We start from the raw sequence: 22279 nt of genomic DNA, 5'->3' as shown, positions 1-22279 counted from the left end.
TTACATCGTCTCAGTTTCCACCTTATTACAATCTCCCAGGTGTCCAAACCTTCCTCTACTTAATGGTTTGCCACTCGATTCAATGCAATAACTATTTTATAAGTGCTACACTGGACGCAATCACACAGCCTGATTGGCGGCCTATAAACTACATATGTATGGCTAGCGGAATGTAGGTGTATACATCGGTACCTCAGGAAATAAACCGTGATTCAAACGTTCATTACTTTATGTTAATTCAAGACCTTCATTATTTGTAGAAGGGCAATGTTATCGCAACGATCAAAGTAAAAGAAATATTTGGTCAGTTTCAAGAGCGTGTTTAATTGAGGTTAACAGAATGGGAATATATAATGCAACGGTAAAGAGTAAGTACAGGATCCTGATCGAATTCAGAACAGACCGTTACTGGTTTTGACACACAGCAGTTGACGGAAATGCGAAACGAATGCATGTGCCAATTTAAAAGTAATTTACGAAAAGTTGCAGTTCAATTCGAGTAGACATACTTCTTAATTTAATATTATCAAAATGCAATTGATTAAGCACCTTACAAAGATATTGTAGGTAAGAACTGAACGACAGCTAAGACTGATCTTGAAAAATATTCCCAGCTCCAAAAAAAGCAAAAGCAACTAACTCAAACCTATCACAAAAAGATAGCGTTTCAAATTGCCGTACACAGGTTTAAATACCATGAACCTGACACGTTTTTCACCTTAATAAAAGACTACAAGTAAACAATGGACTCAATTCCCTTGTGAACATCAGACCGTCCTAGATTGGCGTATGTGTGTCTGTCAGGTGCATCGGATACCGTTAGCGTTAGGGCTAGATTGAGGGCCTTGATAGAGCTGATTGTCAAGTCAGTGATTGATAGCTGCTTTCTTGTAGAGCTAGTTTTATTGGGTTGGCTGTAACTGTTAAGATTTGAGTTATGTGTTGCGGTAGTGGATAAGAGCAGGTTTGATTGATTGGTCAATTGATCAATGAGTAGTTGGTTGGATAGTTGATAACAAAATATTGAGGTGACAGTAAGACAATGGTGATAAAATTTTAAACTCAAGATATACGAGTATTCCTGCTCGATTTGGAACTGCAAAAATACAGCTTTCATCGTTACACTAGTCTCCAGTTTCGACGTTACTGCTTACTAACCAGATTTGTTGTTTCAGAAGTTTGGAAGAGATTGTACATTAAAGAAAATATAATTTTGTGCCAAGTAAGTACGTACATAAGTGAGATGAGCTTGCCCGTTCTACCTAATTAGAAAAGCAGCGAAACGATTCTGAAACAGGTGCTATCCAATCTTCATAATTGTCGTTTCTTAGTCACATCTTACGGATGCTTACAACACGTACTGTGGTCGACTGTGGTCTGTGCTTACTCCAGACCACACAGCAATGTTTAATGTAATCCACCACAATGTGGTTGACACTCTCACTTTACTATTTTTAGTTTTACGTCTTTCTACAATCATTTGTTGCTTACAGGTGACAATGCATTGAGGTTTTCGGTTTTGTTGGTCATTGTGGTTGAAATTTCATTTATTTTTGTTCAGCTTTGTGTTGACAGTGCAATGTTTAAGGTAAATGTATACTGTTATTTTAATTATCAACGATTCTAATAAGAAAAACGTTTTTAGATTGACTTGTAGTATGTTTGTACGCGAAAAACTTTCTGAAGAGGAAGACTTCAGTTTTGTAAAACAATGTCGTTTTCTCTTGACGAGTGATTGGGCGGAGACTCATCTTATAATAGGTATACATGAACTTGTTTTACCTTACGAATATGGCCAGTTTTACCATCAAAGTATGGTTTCAATGAAACATTTGACACCATACACCGAAACAATATTATTTTCTCTTAGATAATAACAGAATTATGAACGCTTTTTTTACTCTTATTTAACGGCTCAGATTCGACGTCAATGTAACAATGACCTAAGGCGGGTAACTACATTAGTAGCGCTGACCATGACTTCAACGTGAATGTACAACTTTTTATCTTTGCGTAATATTGGCAGGCAGAACGCATAAAGGTACCGTTTTAACGGGTATTATAAAAATACATCTTCGGTTTTTAGGGATCCATACCCAAAAGTTAAAAGGAACCCTATCAGATACTAAGCCTGCTCTGTCCGTCAGTATGTCGCAAGGATTATATCTCTCGAACAGACTCAGCTTTTTTTACCTATACTACCCCATTATCGGGCAATGGTCTCCCCCAAACTCCTCCACCGATTTTTATTCTCAGCCACTTCCTGCTACCTTTCTTAATAGGTGTCCAAATCGTCACGCCTAGGTTTTCTTGACAGTTTGACCATTTTTTATTACAGACAACGTATTCCTATAGTCACTGAACTCAAAACAGAATAAACAAATACTTTATAGGTAGGTCCAGACAACAATACGTGTTTTTTTTTCAGTTCAAAGATATTGCTACAAAACCTTTGTGAGCCAGTCCGTCTGAATCCGAATAGTCGAAATCCGAATTTTTGTTTAAAATGGTACAATTTAAATGCATAAATGTACTGAAAGTACGAATTTTGATACCAATCGTGACGATTTTGACCTGAATGTTGTTTTTGAGTATTTGTATATATACATCGTCTCCGCAATGATGCCTGCAGTTGGACGTTTTTGGGTAACAGTATGGAGGTCATAATCTTTCCATCAAGTTTATTGTATAATATAAGAATGTTTTATTTTACGTATTAATAAATTCTCAGTATTTATTTCAGGCGTATCCTGTTCACTTTGAATATAATTTCCTGCTATATTTAAAGGTCGTTCACTTGTTTTAAATAATATATTGTGTCTTTAGTTTTACTTTAGAAAGCAAGACACATAAAGTAAGTATTTATTTCTGTTCTCTACAATACAAAGGATTTTAGACAATAAGAAAAAAGCTTAGCTTTGAGATTTGCCTCCCTATAAGCAATACCTGAGTACCACAATAAAATATTTTTAGTTACTTTCATTGCATCGGAGTTGGTCTTAAAAATATACATCAATTTCAAAGGAGTACAGGAACTTATTATATTGAATTATCCCTTTTCTCCATACTACAGGAAGAAGGTCTATAAAAGACTAGTCTATCAGCTCAGTATAAGGAAGTGAGTCAAAAAGTCGGGCTCGTTAATTAAACCGAGTGAGAACGCGATCGCTTTCTCCCAGCGAAAGTGTCACAACTAGTTATGCATTCACAATTATTTTAACTGCCATAGCCCGATGTTTATATTTAGTTTACTTATAGTTGGAAATAGTAGTTTATATTGGAAATAAGAGTATGCGGAAATTCATGGATGTCATTGCTACAACCATTTTTAGCTTTTACGTACACCTCTTTCGGAATAACGAGCATTAATTCTGGCAGAAGAAAAACAAGAGTACTGCACTTCACAGGAGCGTATATAGTTGAAATAGACGACCTGAATCTTTATTGTAACCCTCCCTCTCTATATAATAGCTCTATAAATGTGACTCTACATATTTAGGAAAACAAAAACATCTGCTCTTCAGGAATAATTAAAGCAAGTTCATTATTGATAGACTTAACTACAAATAGACAAAGAATTGTATTTGTATACAAACAAATCCACGGTACGCAAACCACGAGACTGATAGCAATTAAAATATTATCTAGTTTATATACTGAACTGGTTTTTGCACCGATCATAGATATTGATTTCATTTGCTAGTGAAATTGAAAAATATATTTTAGATGTTAGAAATTTATATTATAGTAAGAGTAACCTAGTTATTTTATGATTTAGTCAGTTTTTGGACCTGTTATGATTAGAATCAAACTACGATAAATAGATACCTACTGATTAGCAGATGCTCTCAATTTTGATTTATGATTCTGAAGTCATTTTTAATGATGAGTATAGTAGAGACAGAAATTTTGAGTTGAGTAACGTTTCAGTATTCAGCCGCTAGACTTTCAAAAGCTATCGGTGTACATTCGGTTGTAAACAAGCTAGTAATGCTATTCATTACTCAACCTTACATATTAAATATTTCCATTTTCTACGGAATAGTTACTGATTGCAGAGTCTGACATACTTAATTTATTACTTTTTGAATAGGTTATTAATTACTTACTAAAAAATAAGCACTATAACCACTGATAAGTAAAAAATCGTTACTACAAGCACTAACTAGGTACAATAATTGAGTTTCATTTCTGTACTTTGAACTTTGGACTTGAAGAAAGTTAATGAAGCATAAAAAACTAGATAATATACTTGAAATATTATATTTCTTGCAGCAGTTTTTTACAATAATATCTAGGTATATCAATGACTAGTGAATATAGTATGTATTTATTGATAAATCATGAGCCAAACTTTCTTTTTTGGTACTTAATTTTGATTAAGAATAACGCACGATCATTGAGGTTAATATTGAATAGCGCTTCATTACACCTGATAGTTCTTGTGTGGACGTTTTCTAAGAAATTCGTATGTATGGCTAAGACCTAGATTTACAAGTTGATAGGTAACTGGAACGATTATACGAATATTTAAAGTATTGACATGATCTGACCTTTGGATAGCGCAAACGCTGTGCTTTATTTTTTGTGATTTTATATGATTAATAATCTCCTTGATTGCAAGGTTGTTCTTATGAAAATATAACTTTATTAGATAAATAATTTACACAATTTCATCTGTTTTATACATGGTCCGTAAAAAAATCGTTACGGAATACTATAAGGAAGCTAGGTGCTTGAAAAGGAAATGGTCGTCCTTAAATCACTTTTTAATTATTAAAAATAAATCAAATATTCCACTGCCAGTTTTAGTAAATAAATCAGGTAACAATAATTTATTAGCGTTCATATTTTATAAACCAATCAGTATTGCGTGAAAGTATTTCGCTAGTTTATAAAAGTACATCTATATTTACGATTCCGAATACAGTCAAAATTATTAATTGTTTTAATTTATTAATCTACATCATACAATCAAATTTATAGGATCACGATTTTTACACAGAGATGGTACATAACACATTCAATCCGCCATTTATACATACTTTAACTTAGGTTATTTTAAGGTTTGTTCTAAACCTAACTGGCACTTAGTTTATACATTACATAATTAACTGCTGATAATATAGCCATTAAGCCAAGCTAGATAATTGACTTGGTGGAATACTTACATACATATAATTATGCCTTCTTCCCATAGGAGTAGAGAGACCAGATAACGCCATTTGGTACTATTCTTACAAACTTCCTTTGCTTCATTCACATCTATACATCTAGTCATACATAGACCGCCTTTTACAGCTATTTATTTAATGAACTTTTGACAAATCCAATTTTAACTTAAAGCTTGCAATAGTGATTACAGACCAGAGAGTCGAACTGGGCCTGGAGGTGTTAGAAAGGGGGCACGTGGGGAGACGACACCCGTGTGTTAGGATGTCGTCCCACACTGTGGATGGGTCCACATTGTGGACGGCCGCGTCGGGGTTGCGGATGTGTGCCTAAAGGCGTTCCCATGGCCTCGGCACTAAGCGGCGAGGAGGCAATACCTTGGTGGTTTAGTGGGTAGGCCTTGCCCTTCTGGTTCGGAGAGCCCCACATACCCCCGCACTCCCCCCGGCGTTTGGGATGCAATTTCATGCATTAATCAAGTAAAAAAAGAAGGTCTCTTTGATTGTAGTGAATTTATGCAATATGCATTGCAATCTTGCATATCTTGTCAGATTTTTAAATACATTGTTCAAAAAAATTACGTAATATCATTAGGCACGATGCAATTTTCAAAAGTTCATTAGAATTATCATTTATTAATTTAATTACAGTATGAATAATCAATAGTTAGACTAATGAGTTGTAATTACCTTATACCTAGGTACCTACGCGGCTACATTTATGCAATACTCCTTTCGTATTTACTTATGTACTGAACATTTTTCTTTTTAAAAATATTTCATGGCTCTCATGGCCACATCAAAATATTTTGTAGAAATTCTATATCTTGGAATTTTGAAAATACTTTTTAGTTACGAAGTTACCTATAATTTTTATAATCTGAGGTCGTAGTGACGTAGTAGCGAAATAGCACTGAAGCGACTGTCCGTGAGGTCGTGGGTTCGATTAGAGAGCAATGAGGCTCATTCTTATTTTCAAACAAAATGTTAATTGGTAGCTTTATAAAAACGACATAAAACATTAAATAAATAATTATGTTTCATACGATTATTGTTATTTTTAATCGAATGCATAAAATAATACTAAAAGCAATGAAGACTGTATATTTAACGATAATTTCTTACAAAAAGTTAATTATTACGAGCGTAATTACAATTTAAAATGTTACTTGTATGTAATTTTAACTTTTTGTGAGTGGCCACGCCGATTTTATGTATGCAGATATTCATAAAGTCAGCTGATTACCTTTTTAAAAGTGGGTCATAGCAATAATATTATAATATTCGTTTTTTTTTAAATTGGGTGTTGGCCTCAACAATTCGAAAAAAAAATCCAACGACTAATCTTGTTGATAAATTTTTCTATATAAATAAAAATGTTATAAATGTTTTTTTATTCAGTTTTATGATGCTTACCTATTAATACAGCCAATAATACAAGGCATCCGCCTAATAACACCGTCGCCTTCATTGTTACTTTTTAAAATTCAAATCCTTACACTTTCACCAAAACACTATTTCACTGCATTACTTGAATGCAAAACGTAACTTCTATAAACTAATTAATGTATCAAACACCCATTTTGTTCACAAACACTTAAAAACACAATTATTTTATTTATTTTTGCATTTATAATTTACGATATTACCGCCAAATTTTGACAGTTTGCTTTTTTAAATGCGCGCGTCGAATCACGTTCGAAAGTCAAGCGCTAACTGCGCATGGCCGGCCAGCGAAACAGGTGTGCAAACCGGTGAAGTAAACGACCCGTATAACCCGACCAATTTGAGAGATAAGGTAATTATCAACCGTATTCTATAATTGAATGTCGTATCATTTTGATCGGCTTATAATTTGCAGTCATGGAGCGTATGCGCGGATAGTTAACGTTATCACACTTTCTATAACTATTTTTAAATTACGTACCCATCACGTCATTGGAATGTGGGTTTACTTAAATATTTTGGACCCAAGAACCGTGAAGGCTTTTTACTTATGCATTAGATAAACAAAAGAGGAATACTTTGTTTTCTTAAAATACATAGACAATTTTCCGTAAACAATTTTCTTTTTAAATATTTTCAGTGGTTGCTGAAAACTAAACTTGTATTTCTTTATCTTTACAAGTATTTTATTTATTTCTGGATCACCAAGCAATATGAAAGTTATTATTTAACTAATAAATTATATATGGATCAAAAAAAAAAAGTTTAGCAGATAATATGACTGTAATAAATTAACGCTTGCATTGTGCACTTGCAGTGCGTGCACACGTAAATGAAGGTAGCGCATTAACTTGGTTGGAAATCGAGTGTCGGATTTATTAACATTGAACCGTCGCTGTCAATGAAATTAATTCAATTGCTTTAGAAGTTTAAATTCTATCACGATATGTGTATTTATTTAGTTTTGTTAGTTTCGATTGAAGAAACAGTGTTTATTCTTGAAAACGTAAATAGAGCTCTATTTTTTATTTAACATTTATCAGGCTATCTTTCAGGATTTGTCAAAATTAGTAACCCATATTTTTCTAACTGCGTCTATTTAATGCATACATCATTTTATTTCAAAATGCATTTTTTCTGTACAAATTATTTTTCAAAAAGAATTAAGTAATTGGAAATTCCGTAAAGTCAGATTCGGAATTATCAGCAAAATTGTATAGTAAGAAAACTCATACTTTAAAAATATAGGTGACAGGAAAAGTAATTCTGAACGGATTTTAAAGGTCATTATTTTAATTTTGCATATCGAAATACCGGACGAAAAAAGCCGAGCATCAACATATCAACGCCTAATTATGCAGTTTTACACAATTCCAAACTGTTTGGAATTAACATACCTATTTAATTCAACACTCGAACTTTATTGGTAGCAGACTGATCGGTTGCAAAATCGTTTTGTGAAACCGGACATGCTAACAAATTAAGGTTTGAATCCCCGGTTATGCTTGCCCTTCTTAACATCTAAACACAATCTAAAGCAGTAGATAATAGTTAATTTATATTAAGTATCGTACTGAACTTTGTCGTTTCCATCATTTTAATTATTAATTCTAGTTACTGCATGAGCATTTACTAAGAAAGTCTTTTTAACACCTGTGATTGACTTTAACTAATCCAATTAATTATTAATGCAAAAAAATCTTTTTTCGCGTGGGAATCGAACCCACGCTAGAGAGTGGTCACCACCACGTAACCGTCGCAACCCACACACCGTTTTACATTAATAAAATTTTTTTTTTTCGATTCCAATTCTTTGTTTTTTTTTCGATTCTTTGTACATATTTTTTGTGCTTGCTTATTTTGAAGAATTGATTTGAACAAGCAGATTTTTCAGGACTGATTATTGAAACTCCATGACATACGATTAACAAAATTCTAATTAGAGTGCAAAGAGTAAGGAGAACGATTTCTGAAAAGTTTCCAGCTGTGAACGTGTGTCTGACTGACGCTAGGATAGCAACAATGAACAGTTTTTATAGACATGATGAACTGCACTGATTAAAGAAGCCCTCGGCTACTTTAATGCCACAAGATACATAGAAATTGATGTTCTTTTCTGTATACTATTTTGAAGCGCTGGAGCTGTCAAAAATACAACATATTTATTATGTAATCGCCTTTTCAATTTACCGACGTAAAACACACGTCTCGAGTAGCCGTCTCAAGTGTAGATGTAAATAAGCAATGGTCAAACAGGCAAGGTTGCCTAATGTGATGTTGATCAATTATCTTGCAATAACTATGTACTATGTAGCCAGTCGCCGCGAGCCGCAAGCCACGTGCCGAACACTTGCGTATTTGTGTACTTTGTAGCAAATTGCGTGGAGTAAGGACTGTTAGGCAGATTAAGAAAGGGCTTAAACCAGGTGTATGTAAGAAAATCAGTCTATAATTAGTCTTTTCGGATTTACATCAATCTATCATTATCGGCATACCGAACTAGAAGCCTGATCGCAGCGCTGTAATTTTTACGGAGTTTACAGAAACCTTTCTCATGTTTTTATTTTTAGTGGTAGTAAGTATTGGCGAATGCCGCTTAAAAATATATTCAGTAGTTTTTGAATTTGTCGCGGATGTAATGATCGACCCATGCGGCGGAGGACATACTTATTTTGTTAGGGAATCTATGGGAAAATGCAAGGTTTTAAAAAAATATATATATAATTCATACAATACAAACTTTCAGTTTTTATATTGTTATGACAAACTAAAGCCTTTTGCTATAACCATCAATAACTAAACCTGCCTAAGAATAACTTGACAAGGGAATTGGCGCTAGATGTCCCATACTTACCCGTTACTTATGTTCATTAGTTGTTTGGGTACAAGCTGTTACGTCTACAGTTGTCCAATGTAACTGCGTGCTCCAAATATATCATTACACTTTCTCTCAAGTAAATAATATAAATTATATGGTCGTGTTGCTGTTCTGATGTTGACGTTTATTAAGTACAAAATAATGAAATTGCTAGTTGGAAATAATAAATTAACGCTAGAGCACTTTTTTCGAAGAATAATTTCGCCCGCAAAATGAGGATTTTGAGAGAGATGTGCATTTTTTACCAGCTCTAAGGAGAGTATTGGGTTTTCATCCTTTTTCTACCACGTATAAACAAGACATGAAAGTCGAGAGTGGTTTCCTTAAGCTCTTCATTGGACTGGAGGTATCAAGAACTGTGGTGTCCTTAAATTGGCAGGGTTTCTTCAAGAAGTTTTCTTTAAAGAAAGCAAGAGATATTATAATTAGAACCATCTGAATAGACATTTTAATGCCCTTACTATTATAATCCTTGCGACCAAGCAAAAGTAATTTTCTCAGATAACTTAGTAAGAAGTCAGACCTTCGCCATTACCAAACACAGTTATTACCTATGTGTAAGTAAATTCGTTACGCTTGTTACTCCAATTATTTGTTTCTAATGATACATGTAACAAACTTGTATTTGTAACAATTGCCTCTGTGGAGTAGCTACCTAAGTACGAAGTAGGTACTAATACTATGTGTGGCTTTCCCTCAGTGAAAATAAATATCAAGAATTGCCCATATATTTACCTTTTTGAATATTATCAGCAAATATATGTTAGTACCTACCTATCTATTACTATCTAGTGACTTTTATTATTATATTTGAACCTTTATTATTTTAAATTTTAGGCCGCACGACAGATTTAAATACTTTTGTCCTAAACCGTTCTTCCAAGGTGACAATGATTAATGAAATAAGTTGTTTGCCAAAAAAGAAAAAAGTTTGTCGTTCTTTAATAAAATTGAAAAACAAAAGATTATATCGTAAATTTTGCAGCGCTGCCATCTATGTACGCTTCTACGAAACACTAAGAATTAATTAATAACAAGCAGAGTCTGTATTAACACAGAGATGGCGCTAATACAAAACTTATATTGTTTTGTTTATCGTATAGATGGCGTAACTATATGTCAATGGCATTCTCGCCAAGGTAACTGATAAATAAATTAACAATTTTATTTTACTAAACATTAACATTTTGAGGTGGATACCTCTTGCTTTTAAATTTATTAGCAATTTCGTTTCATAATATTTAAAATTAATGAATCAATAAATATATCCAATTTACAGTAACGAGAATACCCATTAGACAAATTATTTTTTAAATTTTAGGCAGTGACTCTGTAACAAAGTTGTTATGCCTAAAGTTATTTCTAAAAATATATGCAACTCTATTTGAAATTATATTTGTTCAAAAATGGTGTATTTGCTTACTATGAAATATTAATTAGTTGCTTTTGATGACGCCATCGATATAAAATTCAACAAACGGTCTGAAGGTTGTTCGCCATCGCTTACGTCTTACGTCGCCGTTGGCAGTGAACGGAACGAAGTGTCGTCGTATAGATCGCTCGCTGGCTGGCTGGCTGAAAATAGTGAACCAAAGTATGAGTTTTCGAAATATGTTCGAATAAAAAGTGTGTAGTGAGTGACTGTCATCCAGCAAGATGGTTGATGACGTGAAAGATATTACCGAAACCGCTGAAAGTAAAGGTATATGTGCAATTATAGTTGAAATGTGGCGTTCTAGTGTTAAAATGTGATTGAAAAATTGTCTAACCCTAAACCGTGTCGTGGCCCCACGTAGTGGGCTCGTGTACCGCTTTCGAGAATGTCCGAAGTGTTATACGCTGGTCACAATTGTGTGTTTTGTTTTTTACCTATATTTGGACGTCTTTTTCACGTCGTGGTATGTTCTATAATTAGAAAAATGCTCGCCAGACGGTAATAGGTGGCCGAGAATGTCTCCAAAAATGTTAGACCTATGTAATGTCATATTGTGGTTTTTAACTTGAATTTGTCAAGTTAGGTTTATTTTTACCGTTATTGGGCGTTTTATTTTGTTTTCAGGAGTTTTGCTCTTGTGAAATTCCTCGTAGGTGACGTAAATGCAATAATATGTTGACCGTATGATGTGTTCTTGAGTCATATTATTGTATGGTGAATAACATCGCATACGTCTGTACGTACAGCTCGTTGTACATCGCAGTAACTTTCTAACGTTTATCTTATCACGGCTGTATCATATAATATCAAAAATCATGTGCAAAATGCAGTGGACACGAAATTGTTTTATTTCAGAGAAAATGTAATCAATGTTTGATAAAAGATAAAGTTGGTGGTTTTACGTCAACATGTACAGATAAAATACGTGAGAAATAATGCAGGTAATATTACATTCAAAACACATTCAGTTAAGGCAGTTTAAAGATAGTTTTGCTGTAAGGAAAACTTCCCAAACAGATTGGTTAAATTTAGTCATTGTTTTTAATATATTATGAGGTAACCTTCCTGCTTGGATGAGCTAAAATGGATACAGTATGACTTGTTAGATAGACTCACTATTACCAAGTGTTATATTATACAACTAACAGTCACAAACCCCTTTTCTTTGCACTGTAAAAGATAATAAATTGTTCATTTAATTAAAGTGCTACTTTAAACATGGAAATTTCCATTCTTATCTAATAAAGATATCCTTGAGGTGTGGGGAATCCATCACTGTTTCTACCACAGCATTAGTATTGAATCTTAATTTAATGTACTTCAATAATAATGTATGAGGCTTCACTAAAGATAATAAATAGTATAGAAATAAAACAAGTTCTTATTTAATAATATGTTCATTTTATACCTATACAGACCTTTAATATAAAAGTTTTTAAAGTAGATCAAACAACAAAAACAGCAGTTTGTTTTCATTAAATTGTTTTATGAGAAATCTTTATATTTACTTCTAGTTTGCTAGTTAACTTAGGTTCTATGAAAACTTAATACTTCTCTACCTAATTAACACTTGTAGTAATAATCAATTTACCACACAATAAGAAAAGTTCTTTCACATAATATGGTCAAGTCATGGTTACCTGACTCAGATATTTTTTTACTTAGTACATGTAAAGATCAAAAACCTTTACCAAATATAAAATGACATTGTTTTACTTGCAGCAAATGTCTTTTTCACTGATATACCTAGACCCATAGAAATGGGACAGTAAGCATTTCACTTCACTTTTTAAATATTGCACCAAAATAAAATACTTTATCTTCAAAGCAATAACTATAGCTGCAGCATAACTCAGCATTCTATAATCTTATCTATAAAGGATTACAGTCATATTAGCTATATTCCTTCAAGGTCAGCCTCTCATAATAAAGTCGCACCCAAATATCTTCATACAGCCCACGGCTCACCCAAAATGTACTTCATTAAAATATTATGTAGGTGTAACATCCAAATTAGACAAACTTTGTAAATGATTTACGGTTTCTAAGTGTATTATTGCAACTGCTTCACTTTAAAGGTTTTAATAAGTGATTTTATGTCAGTTAAAGATTGGAATCTAGTATAAAACTATTTGCCATTACTTTCAAAGTGACGAGTAATATTTTATGCTACTTTTCATTTATTTACAGAATTTGTGTTGAAGTAATTTAAATCGCTTTAAGGCAAGTATATGTATTCAGTTTGAAAACTAATTTTCTTCATCCATGGCTAAAATATTGAGCTAGACTTTTGACCAGTGCTTACTTCAGTGTCTACCCTTGCAGCAGAATCTAAAAAATCTATTAACACTCTAAATCCCTCATTTCCTCCAATCACAAAATTGATTAGCTCTATCACAAATTGCCATTGTCAATGTTATCCATTGAAAGGTCTCAATCGTCTCCCAGTTACTCTAGCTGGCTCTGTAGTACTTCTATACTCTCCTAAGTACAGCCAAATATCTCCATATACTATTTGAAACACCAAATACCCAGCGTTCACACCATATCATTGAATGGTAGTACATAAATGCCATGTACATTGTACAGACACATTGTTTAGTTAAATGATGAGATTGTTTTATGCATACCTTTTGTACATATTTCACACCTGTATAAAGTTTAACATTCAAATGTATTTGTACTGTGTTGAATATGTAAAGTTAATTTTTAAATGTTCAAAACTCTCCATTGGGGGATAATGATTCTTTTAGCATCATATTTGTTTCTCTCCAAAAGTATAAGTAGATTCATGGCCTGCCTCCTGAATATATTAACATCAGCCTAACTATGCCCTCTGCTAGATATGGGTCTCATAGAATTCCAGAATGAAAACCCTGGTAGCATTTTAAATCTTTGTTGTTTTTTACCAAATCAATTTAACAGTTAGCATTTTTGGTATCAGCATATTTACATGCCTGTGTCATGTTTATCATCACCATCAAATCAATTGAAAAAGAAACTAGAAGTAAATAATGTCTTTGTTTTGTCTATCTATTTCCTAGTAAATAAACATATAATATGTCATAAATATCTAACCATTCACATCAAACGGAAAATACCTTAACAGATTTTCCTTACATTCTTGTGACAAGGAAATCTAAAGTCCGTATGAAAACTTGACAACATATACATATAAATAATTAGCAAATGAATCATCGTTTTAAATATGCAATAGTCACACCATATTTGGAGAGCACAATGACCTTTATAACTTGGTTTTTAGGGATTATTTTAGTTTGCACATTGCCATATAACAAACTAATAGTTCAGATGTCTAAGGTTAAGCTCCGCTTGTCGAGGTTGTTCCGGGGATGGGTGACCATATTGTTTACGCCGAATTCCTCCGTATTTCGTAAGGCACGTAACATTGTAGGTTCCGACTGTCATTTTCAAAGATCTTTTGATATTAATTATTGGTAGTCAGAAGCTTGAAAGTCTGGCAACCAATTTTACCAAAGAGTATTGTGTTGTCCAGGTCTGATAGGCAATTGCTCCATGTTAAATACTAATACTCAGCTATATCTGGTAAAACTAGAAGCGGACTACAACATAGTTAGAAGAAAGGCTAGGCTGATATAATTGTCTTTACTGAAGCAAAATTTGCATATTACAAGTTGAAAGTGATTGTTTGAATATAGTTATCTTGTACTATCCAAGTAATGGTTATTGTCTGAAATTGGTTTAGATTTTATGTTGCTCTGATTACGATTTACGTTTCGAGGTTGAACCTCAGTTAGTTTTGAAGGAAATAATTGTGTAGATTTGTTTTATAAGACTTAGTTATTTATCCCAGCCTCATTGTTAAACTGAATTTAACACAAAGTTTTGCATTTTAACATATTGTTTCTATTCCTTGTAGATTGTTGACTTCCATAATTATCTAGGTAGTTCTTTTTTTTGTCTTATAATATGTCACTTTCAATGGATGCAATGGATTACCTTTTGGAACCCTTTAATTTTGATGTTGTGGTCCATCAAGTTAAGGACTTACCAAGTAGCCTTGATACCCTCCTCCTCCTGACCTTAAGGTCATAAACCTCTTCCGTTTGCTCATATAGATTGCTGTTTAAAATCTCAAGTTACATGTTCAAAAAACGTCAATGTCTATTAAAAATAAGCATCCATTCATAGATTAGCTAAAGATTATTGACTCATTGGAATGTAGTTATTGAATATGTAAAAAACATATTATCTCGTATTTATTTACATTATAATAATGTTGTCTAATAGGTATAATTGAAAATGATCTCATCAATATGTTATTCGAAGTACATAATTAACAGACATAATATACATACTCCGAAAGAGATTGCAGACGCTGTTTTGCGTTCAAATATACAAGCAAAAATAGGCTATAAAGCCAGTTTAATAAGGTAGATATTAGATGATGTGTAAATATATAGAATGCTCTCTCGATAAGCTAGGGTTTAATTGTCAAGATTAGGTTTGAAAGCAAGTACAAACGATTTTATTCTTTATGTCTTCGACATAAGATCTAAGTGTATGTGTTTGGGATGTAACCTTAAAAAACCTACAAATGAAGGATTGTTTATTGAATATTAATATTTCGCCCACTTTTATTGAGTAATAGATTATATCACTTTCTATTACTATGGTCATTTGTGGGCGTATTGATAGGTTGAGCAACCGAGGTCAATATCGTACTGCTTAGTTTCTCATTTATATGTAATTTTCTTTCGAAATCTCTGATATTCACACCTTGAATTTAAGCTGGAAGCCTCATTTCACTCAACTTTTTCTATAAACTCCTACCGATTCCGAGGTGTCAAGTTCGTTTTTCAGGTCCAAGTTTTAAGTTAAACCTAATAAGGATCGAAAATATGTGCGTAATACGTTTTTGTTCGTCTTTTTTAAAAATAATAATAGGTATTATATTTTAAAGTTCTTACCCGCTTGTCTCTTATAGTTCTTGATGGAATACAAAGTCCCCAACCCGCACATGGCCAGCGTGGTCGACTGTAGGCCTAACCCCTCCCTCATTACTAGAGGAGACCCGCGCCGATGCTGCAATGGGTTAAATTTATTTTATTGATACTTATTTACACTTTAAAATATAATATGCGATGTTTCAAAAACTACTTAAGTTGATTGCATTCATTAATAGACGTATCGTAGTTATCGTACCGTTTGACATTGACCCCGCTGCATGCGATTACACACCTTCGATCGATACGCAATTTAATGATTAAATCAACGTTACTTCAGCTGTTAAAATATTTGTTATTATCTACATGTATTACTTGGAAAAAGTAGAGTTAAGACTTTTTTAAAGTACGTAAACAGTCGTGGTTTAGTATGATAGAGAAAAGCAGTTGATTCACGTACACAGATCTGCTTTAAGGTCCAAACACTGACAAGCTATAGCGGTCCATATGCTAAAGTAACAAAAGGAGCTATATAGGGTCTGCATAGCGTTTTTCTAACGGTGACTAGAAGCCTACCTCAACTTAATAACAATTACCAGCGGTATGCTGAAACACTGATCATTAACAGTTATGGTAATAATAAACGTTAAATTGAATGATTTCAGTACTTTTCAATGATTAAGACATCATTAGATTCATATTCCCAGGATACCTTAATTAGATCACACGTGCCTTCTGGAAAACCTGTTCTTAAATTTTTGCTCAAGAAAATAACGATATTTGTCAATTGATTGATTCATTAATTACTTTATCGGTTAAGTAACTGCATTGGGGTCAGTAAACAGAGGGGTTAATTCCGTCGCGTGTTACGAACAACTTGCGGTTAACTAACTAATCGAACTTAATTCTACGGGCAAGGAGTTTTGTAGCTTTTTCCTTCGATTTGTGAAGTAAAACAACTTTTGTAGTATTTTGTAGCGTGTGCTAAACTTGAATAGGATCTGATTGTATAGTATTTGTGGTCTTGAACGAATTTTGTTAGATCCCTGAGGGTCGTGGGTGGTGAGTGCTCTTGTGTCACATTTCTATTTCTCAGACTTTTCCATTCTGAAATCGTTCTGTTTCTTTGAAAATATTTTCATATTCATTTTCTATTAAATGATTTGTCTTTAAACTGCATTTATGTGTGTATTGTTGTTTTGCCGCAGAGACTATTTAACATGATTTTCTCTATTAAGTATAAGCTCTAGCTATTCTGAATGACCTGATGACTGAATTCTGAACCTGAAATATTTTACCTAACTACACCGTCCGTATCAAGTTGGGTAGGTCTCTAAGATCGAACAAGATAATTTCACCGTAAACAAATAAACAAATTTCCCCAAATTCTGTGCTACATGACATATTGCACGTTTGCCTCTACAATCAACAGATAAGCCACACTTAAGAGTATCTACTATCTATATCCAATATCCATCCATACAAAACGCGAAAATAAATATCCATCATATTTTAGTCTCCCTAAATCTTCGCAGAAAATTTGAAGAAACAAATTGGAACAATCTTCATCCAATATACCTATATGTGGTTAAATCTAGCCTAACGAAATCAGTCTGAAAATCTGTTTTTTATCGGATCGTCTGCTATCAGATTTTCATAGCCTAAAAGAATAATCGATATCCTTACTATTACACCAGTCTGGACCTTTAAGGGCCTTCTGTAACGATTGCCGTTGATATTCGGGCCGGCACTTACAGTTTAACGTGTTCTCGGATTTAGGTACCGTCTTTAGTTATGTGACACATTCAACCACGAGGAAGAGAATATTTCTATTCTTACGCATTTTAAAGGGAAAATCCTCCATTTAATTCTACAAGCAGTAAGCCGAGTCTTAGTCTGGAAAAAACTATTTGACTGCGTTAGAGCGAAGTTTGTTAGCACTGCCTATTGGCTCGGGAAATATTAAAAATGCATAGAATTTACAGTTTTTGTCCCTGTTTCCTGTCTGTCATGAACACTGTTAATAAGAACATACCATTGTTATTATAAAATTATAGCTAAAATAGTGCAGAAGAGTGCATTAAGTAATTCGTAATGCGGACGAAAGTAGCAAAAACATTGTACGTAGTGTTACAGCTTAAATGTTGCGCAAATGCATTCCACATCTCCGTTATCAATCATCTATTCTTAGATTATGCTTTGATAAACAGTATTACGTACTATTTGATATCGCTGTGACATATTTTGTGGAAATATCGAATTGTGTTGACATGGCTGAATCTTGAGATTGCCCTGTCATCTCTGTGTAGGTGGTCGGAATATTAAGATGTATTGTTGTAGAAATGTAAATAAATTGCAATAAAATGTCGATACGTATGATGGAAATTAAATTGGAGATGGATGAAACCTTTGAAAACCTTTTTTACCATGACATTCGAGGAATAATTTTGTCTTTTATTATTCTCTGTAAAAAGTGAAAATTATTATCGAATATCTATCTTTTCGCTATTTTATCTAGTATTTTCCATCCCAGTTCATGAATAAATGCGACGATTTACTCCGAGCATTAGATGCTTCTAGTCCATTTGGTGGCCTTACGATTTCATTAACTAGCAATTTTTACTGTCCTCTCGGGAACAACTATGAGGACGAATAGGGCACTTTACGAAGTGCCTACGTTTGTTTTCGGAACACTCTTACACTTGATATTTATTTTCTTTGCTTTACTCAATGTAGATTTCATCATAGTATTATCAATGACTAATTTTATCACCTTGCCTCTATTAGGTACCACACCTTCTGTGATGATTTCGAAACCTAAAACAAATGTTTGCTTGAAATATAAGTACCTAACTGGCAGCCCGCCTCTTCGTCCGTTTCACACAGGGTTTCATCCATCACATTATACACTAAACCGTTCTCAAAAATCACTCCTATGTATTCATAAGTGGGTACCGCATAAAAATCCGTTCATTAGATTTGGCTTATCGCGGCATACAGATAGAAAAGATTTTATTTTACAATACGTAGTGTAGTATATTAAAAATTGATACATTTTGTCACGTTTTCGTTAAACATACATACAATCACGCCTTTCCCTTAAGGGTAGGCAAAAGACCAGAGAATTTTCGTCATAATCGTGTGATACCTATTATGTTTTCAAATAAAAATAAACTACACAAACTCAAGTTGATCTTATATCGGATGTAATGTGTACAGCACTTATTTCCGCTATAGGAAATTCTTTTGTAATAGCAAACTTGGCAGTCGCCTTCCGTAAGTCTGTAATGATATAGCAGTAGGCCTTCAACTTGTACTGTAACTGTTACATACTTGACACTGCTATTTACGTAGTGCTGTTATTTATTACTTACTTTTCTATGCAGCTTCGTTGGCTTTGACTTATTTATAAATAGGAAGTCTTCTTATTTAATCCATAGTTTTTAAAATTTATTACTATCTGGATTAGTTTAGTCAAGAAAACGTAAATAAATAGTACGGATTCTGAAGTATCGTGTCTGGAGCCTTGATTAAAAAAAAACATAAGTGACTTAAAAAAATCGTTTACCTACTGCACTCTATTTGTTTATTGTTTCGAAATGGTATTTGACTGTTCATATTCACATAGATCAACATTTCTGTTTCTATGTATTTTTCCAGGTTAGCATATCTTTTTATTAGCACGTTCTCTTCAGACAATAAGGGTTGAAATAAAACTTTTGCATTAAGATTGTCATCTCAACAGCTTTGCAAGCAGTTTGTTAAAACAGACCCAAATGTAATCAACAAAACGATTCCCTGCCGTACTCTGCTTATCGCTAAGGGAAATTTTCTTTAATGTATTTAACTTACCGCAATATTGTACAAATGTCTTAAAACCTTTTTTTTGTGTAGGTTTCCCTCTGCCAGGTAAAGTCACTTACGGTCTCCTCACTTCTATTTTGTCAAATTTTGGCCAAATTCTATGAGTGGCAATAAATATCCGCACAGGAGCTATTCCAAGTAGGGAATAGCTCCCTACTATTATTATAAATGCGAAAGTAACTCTCTCAGTCTGTCTGTTACACTTTCACGACTAAACTACTGAACCGATTTTAATGAAATGTGGTACAGAGATAAAGCTGACCTTGAGAAAGACCGTAGGCTACCCTTTATCGCGAAAAGGGTATAAAGGGTTAGAAGAGGGAATGCATGTTTGTTTGAAAATTCTGTACTAAACCACCCGGACAAAGTCGCGGGCAAAAGCTATTCATTATTTTCTAACTGGACTTATTAGAAGTAAACACCCTACTGTTAACTGACATCATTTATGCATCAATTTATACCAGCCACCATTTCCAGCTTTTATAAAATACGGCTTAAGTTTGCAAGATAAAGCATTCCGGCTTACTCTATGAGACGCGACATTAAACTTCGTAGACCACAATAGATTACAACTTGTACCAACAAATCACTCAGTTTCTCTTTGCCGATACCCTTGTAACACTGTCCATTTATCGTTGAACCCTGATAGCTTACTCTCGATACTGGAATTCGATTCCAATCGTGACGAATTCGAGTTTATGTCAAAATCGAACTGCAAAACCCCAAAATAGTGTGTGATCAGAAGTTGACTTGAAATGAAAATTATCTGGATGAAACAGTCTGTGGTCAGATCTAAATAGTTTCATCGATCATAGATTTGACATTATTACATATTCAACACGATTGGAATCGAATTCGGGTTTCGGGAATTATCCAGCTGAACACGATTCTATCTCACCAGGTGGCTAACTCCTGACGAGATCGAATTCGAATGCTATCGAATTAGATCACTCTTAAATTACAAACGCTGGTTTAAAGCGGAACTAATTACAAAGTTAGATTCACAATATTTTAATTTTAAATCAGCAATCAAACAACTAGTTTGAAGAACACTAGTCGGAAGTTAGCCATCAGTTCAGAGGTCCTAGATCACGCACTGAACGGACTTTAGTTCCTCCATTATCTGCTCAAGACGTGTGATGTCACGATCTCTGTCGTCATAATGAGTCAGATGCCATTCCATAAATACTCCCACTCAACAATGCCATGTTAATCTTGTTATCTAGAAACTGACATATTTTTCTTTGGGATTTAGATTTGCATGGATTTTGATTGTGATGTAATGTTTTTTGTTTTGGTCAATATGTAAAGTGCGACTTATGATCTCTTATTTGTTTACGAATGCTGTCTTACTCTGTCTTATTCTGTCTTTTCTTGAATCTTTCTTTTCTCGATTTTATTTCGTACTTCAGATTAATTAATTTGAGATTAGTTGGTCCCATTACGTGTCCTAATGATAGACTTTTTTTTCTATGTTTGTTGTAGCACAGTTTGTGTATTTTTGTTGGTAACCTAGCTCTCATTATAACAGCTATAGCTACTAGTAATTTAAGTCTCGAGTTAAGTATCACAGCTCTTATTTTGGCGTTCAATCTAAATGATGTAGACACTTCTTATACTTTTTTGTAAACATTGCAAATCTAGATATTAGCACAGACTGAAGCAAAAAGTCGGCATTATATTATTGTGAGTAAAAGTGGATCGAATAGAGTGCTCTAGAGAAACCTTGGTCTCGTGTTTTTCATATAATAATATCACCCGTTGCTTTGGCTTTATGAGTGGAGATCACGCCACACGGTAACAGTATTTTCGTGTCTTTTACAAACAATATTTTTTGGATATTCAATCGTAATGTTCAAAATGAAGTGTTTTCTAAATATAGATGGTTATTTTTGTCAGGTTTAGTTTGAGGCTCTTTTAAGGCAGTAACCCGTTTGGGTGTCTTCTTGGATCAGGCATTTTTGAAACTTGGGTTACCATTATTTACATTAACGACACTTTTCCTATTGTTTCTCTTTACGCCAATAACCTCTGTGGTAGAACAATTCTATTACATCGTGCCGTTCGTTCATTTCCAAAAGGCGTAATTTAAATCTGCCTATTTATAACTTACGCCTATATTCCACTGAATATATTTCCGTCTAATATCTAACTAAAACGCATAGAGCGGCGAGTTCTAATCACTGAGATTCCAAATGCGGCTGAATGCCGACCTAGCAAGTGGCTAACACAACATTCCATTCCAATGACGCCGTATTTACTATTGATCATATACAATCGATTTGTATTAACATTCATTCAGACTGATATTTTTGCTTTCATAGATACTTGCACTCATGAATGAACTATCATAGAGGTAACGCTCATCTGGTCTAAACAAGATTTAAAAAAAGGAGTCCAGTTTATTGTTTCTAGTTAATAAAAGTCCAACTTACACACACCTGCCTCTAAAATGTGTATGACGTAAGCAACCTTTAGTAAGGCCGGTTCAAACACGCATAGCCGCTTGTATTCCGCTGATGTATTGATAGAACAGACCCTATGCATGGCAAACATG

The 22279-nt window shown here is 33.6% G+C and overlaps 2 protein-coding genes across 13 annotated transcripts in view; one reads left to right on the top strand and one right to left on the bottom strand.

Moving 5' to 3' along the window:
• mtg (mind the gap) overlaps window positions 1-6905 on the bottom strand; it is a 66645-nt gene extending 59740 nt beyond the window's left edge. Inside the window, exon 1 of one of the 2 annotated variants that reach the window (XM_076128635.1) lies at window positions 6588-6905. In XM_076128635.1, the coding sequence (XP_075984750.1) occupies window positions 6588-6642 (55 nt within the window). In that variant the 5' untranslated portion in view covers window positions 6643-6905. The remainder of the gene's footprint in view (window positions 1-6587) is intronic. The other variant, XM_076128637.1, reaches the window with a different exon arrangement.
• A 4053-nt stretch (window positions 6906-10958) lies between these two features.
• Window positions 10959-22279, top strand: part of LOC142982314 (uncharacterized) — a 72737-nt gene continuing 61416 nt past the window's right edge. For 3 of the 11 annotated variants that reach the window (XM_076128749.1, XM_076128754.1, XM_076128745.1), the window contains exon 1: window positions 10980-11197. In XM_076128749.1, coding sequence (XP_075984864.1) covers window positions 11152-11197 — 46 coding nt within the window. In that variant the 5' untranslated portion in view covers window positions 10980-11151. Of the gene's footprint in view, window positions 11198-22279 lie in introns of all 11 variants that reach the window. The other 8 variants (XM_076128751.1, XM_076128747.1, XM_076128753.1 and 5 more) reach the window with 7 other exon arrangements.

Source organism: Anticarsia gemmatalis, chromosome 21 (assembly GCF_050436995.1).
Source record: "Anticarsia gemmatalis isolate Benzon Research Colony breed Stoneville strain chromosome 21, ilAntGemm2 primary, whole genome shotgun sequence".
NCBI classification, from domain to species: Eukaryota; Metazoa; Arthropoda; class Insecta; order Lepidoptera; family Erebidae; genus Anticarsia; species Anticarsia gemmatalis.
The sequence above is the reverse complement of the archived record's forward strand: the minus strand, read 5'-3'. Positions and strand labels throughout refer to the sequence as shown.